The 3496-nt window shown below is 39.0% G+C and overlaps 1 protein-coding gene across 1 annotated transcript in view; it reads right to left on the minus strand.

The window, feature by feature from the left end:
- The window catches only part of PRKDC (protein kinase, DNA-activated, catalytic polypeptide), a 131690-nt gene that overhangs the window by 112829 nt on the left and 15365 nt on the right, over positions 1 to 3496 (minus strand). Inside the window, exons 15-18 of the mRNA XM_019542262.1 lie at positions 3240 to 3377; positions 2956 to 3105; positions 2388 to 2503; positions 19 to 178 (exon numbers count right to left, since the gene is read on the minus strand). Of these exons, the coding sequence (XP_019397807.1) occupies positions 19 to 178; positions 2388 to 2503; positions 2956 to 3105; positions 3240 to 3377 (564 nt within the window). The remainder of the gene's footprint in view (positions 1 to 18; positions 179 to 2387; positions 2504 to 2955; positions 3106 to 3239; positions 3378 to 3496) is intronic.

Genomic DNA, 3496 nt, shown 5'->3' on the forward strand with positions numbered 1-3496 from the left:
AAAAAAAAAACAACTCACCTCAAAATATTTCGTTTTCTTGGCAATTTTCATTACAACAGAGAGCAATTTGTAGAATCCACTAATAAGAGGTAGCCTTGTTGATTGTATAATAAGCTCATAACCAAAGGAATACACCCATGGTTTAAAATATTCAAGGTGTTTCTTTGGCAGTATTTCTCTGCAGAACAGATGCAAAAGAAACATTCAACAAAAGCTGAACTGAAATGAGTACAAACTTCTTTCCCGTTTGGAAGTGAAAGATATGAGCACTGACAAAAAAAAGTACAATAGGCCAACAATTAATCTAGCATAAGCCAATGAAGGAATACTTCAAAGAAATGACAATCCTTTGACTGTAGTAATTAAATGACATGCTATCATGAGCAAAATAAATTTCTTCCCAACCCTAAACTGATGATCATTTTTAAGAGTATATGCAATGTCACCGCCTCAATAATGATGCTCAGTCAGAAGGCTGGGCAGAATGACATCGTGGAAACTAACTGGTTCAGAGAGGCATAGGCTATTATAAGAAAGAACTTGCTGCGTTAGATGCCTATGAAACCTCATGCCTCTCTGAACCAGCTAGCCTCTAAGAACTTACCCTGCTCTACCCTCTGCCAGACTTCAGACTAACCTGGCTAACCACCTCTCTGATAATCCTGAACACCTGAAGAGTTTTGGTCTATCATAGTAGAACATTGTAATAGTTTTTTTAATATGTTACGCTACAAATTGGGATGGAGGGCAATCTGTGGCACATCTGTCAGAAAAAGGTAGACCATGTAAATCATGAGAGGTCAGAAGTCCTCAAAAATTTTTCTATATAATGTCTAGTACTCAGTATAATAACTTTATTTTTAAGGCATGAAGTATGTTTTATAAATCAACAAGTCTCTGGTTGAAAACGCATGTTGGATTTCTCCCAGGACGGAGCCTTTTATTCTGGAATCCTGAAGATATACAAGCTGATTGTCCAATCCTAAATACCTGTGACATGCCTACAAAAGTACTGAGGTAGCGCTTTCTTGGGACTATCAGGGCTAATTCAAGTTAACTCTGCTCAAACTGTCTGTATAAGTGACTGTTCCACTCTGTTCTGGGGAGTCAAATCGCAAGTCAGACATAGATAACACCTCCCCACCACCCACTGTTTTTAGCCTTTGAAAATAAAAACGAACAAAAATCAAATTCCTAAGTTAATTACCATCTTTTTGAAGTACTTCACTGGTGACAAGAACACCCAAGAGGGAATTTTAAGTTTCTTTTCTGTCTGCCTCCTTTACAACCTCTTCTAGCATCACATATTCTGAAGCCTGATGCAATTTTTTATGCCAGGGGTCAGAAACCTTTACGAACCGTGACTCAAATGACTAGGCTCTGGTCTGATATGGACTGGAGTCCTTATTGGGCATTAGCAGCAAAGGGTTTTCCCTATACTGGTGCCGGGGCCAGGCAGGTGCACCCACGCTGCCATTGTTTCTCTCAGGCCTCCCTGTTTCCTGGCTGGGGCACACACAGTTTCCAAATGATGGGGACCCCAGGGCTGAGGAGCTAGAAGCTGTGGCCACCCTGCTACTGCTTCTCCCTGTAGCTTTCTGTCCCTTGCCTCGTGGGTGCAGCTGAAGGCTCCGCACCCCCAGCACAGCTCCATACCAGCTGGAAACTGCGCACATGCCACAACTTTTGAAAGTGATGGGGAGAAACGGTAGTGGCATGGGTGCAGCTAGAAGGTGATTGCCCCCTACTTAGCCCCACCCAGTATGGGTTCAGATGTTGGCATAGGCAAAAAGTCCTCTGGCTCTGTAGATCAGATCTGACTCATTGGTATATTTTGTCAATCCTTGTTCTATGAAGTTTCAGTTGCCCATTGCGTTTAGATTTAACATTCTCCCCTATAACCTACATATTCAATACATTTTATTGTCTTCTGATTAGTTAGCATTCTTGCCTTTGCAGATTTTAAAAGATATTTCAAACATGGGTACACATCATGAAATAAGCATGCTTAAATTATACAGAGAACCCAGATTTTATACATCTTGGTTGCTTACCATCGGGGTACTTTCCAGCAGGTTGCCCAATTAAGGATAAACTACTCAGCTGCTCATCGTGGCTTTTGTTTCAAAGGATATTTCTCCATTGAGATGGGGCTCATTAATGAGCCCAGACAGCAGACTGGAGTAGCAGTGCCCTTTTAAGCAAAAGCCTGAAGCAACAGTTATGACACCTCAGAAGTCCCATGACTATACATATACCCCTGCTTAGTTTGGAAACCCTCATCTTTCCAGAGGGGGAAGAAACCCAATTCCTTCAGTTTTACATAGCCCCTATTTATCCCTAAAATGTGCTTCATAATTCTTAAATTAATCTAAAATATGCAGTACCTGCAGAATTCCACTAGATTAATGAATGCAATAAAATCTGTAGGCTTGGTTGGCTGAAGGTTTGAAGCTGGATCACAAGAAGGTATGATCATAACACCACCAGATTCACTTTCAGCCTGAAAATAAGAAGTAGAGGCACATGTTACTGAAATCTGTGGCACAACACAGACAGCATGACAGAATGACTCAACATTTTAGTACTATGAGTTAGCAACAGTGGGAAAAATTAGTTTGTCACAAATTAATCTGCCTTTTTGAAAAGTGAAAGACATAATTCTTTGGATTTGTAATAAGATGCTCGCTCACAAGAATAAAATAAGACGCCACAAAATACCATTAGAGATAGTTTGTCTAATTTGAAGCAAATCACACTTTTTGAAAATGGAAATCATAAAATGTTGGTCTAGTAGACATCAAGAAATCATCTAGTCCATCTTCCTGCACTGAAGCAGAACAGTTTCCAGAAACAAATATTAATACATTCCAACAGCTTTCAATTTTATTTCAAGGAAAGATTTTAGAGGCTACACCATAACAAAAAAACATAAGTGAAAGGCTAAGATCTCACCTGTTCACTAACAGTCAGTTTCTGAACTGTCAGGTCCAATTTTTCAATAATCTTCAATATAGATGTTATAAGTTCATCATACAATAAACGATTCAGAGACTGCAGGGGTGAATTTATTGTCAGAAAGTTTTCATCTGCAAAAACAGACTCCTTCATAGAAGAAAGAGAAATATGTTTTAGAACACTGAAAATCTAGATCTAAAAATCCAAAACATAATAAATTTAAACAAAACAGTAACAGAATCCAACCCTCCCATCAGATCTCAGTATTAAGTGTGTTTTACCTTCATTACATCACAGTTCAGAAGACTTCTAAAAAGATCCAGATAGTCCCTATATGTTGGTACTTTCCATTTTCCTGTTCTGACCTCTCCAACTGTTGGTGGCTCTTCTGATTTAGAAGCTCCTGTCCCACCAAATTCCTACAGGACAGTGGGGGTGGGGGGAGAAAGAAAAAAAAAATCAGTAAATTAACATTTTTACATAATTGTTAAGATATAAATTAAGTATATATCATATTGATGATCTAATAGGTTCCTTC

This window comes from Crocodylus porosus, unplaced genomic scaffold (genome assembly GCF_001723895.1).
Source record: "Crocodylus porosus isolate Cpor-Errol unplaced genomic scaffold, CroPor_comp1, whole genome shotgun sequence".
Lineage (NCBI taxonomy): Eukaryota > Metazoa > Chordata > Crocodylia > Crocodylidae > Crocodylus > Crocodylus porosus.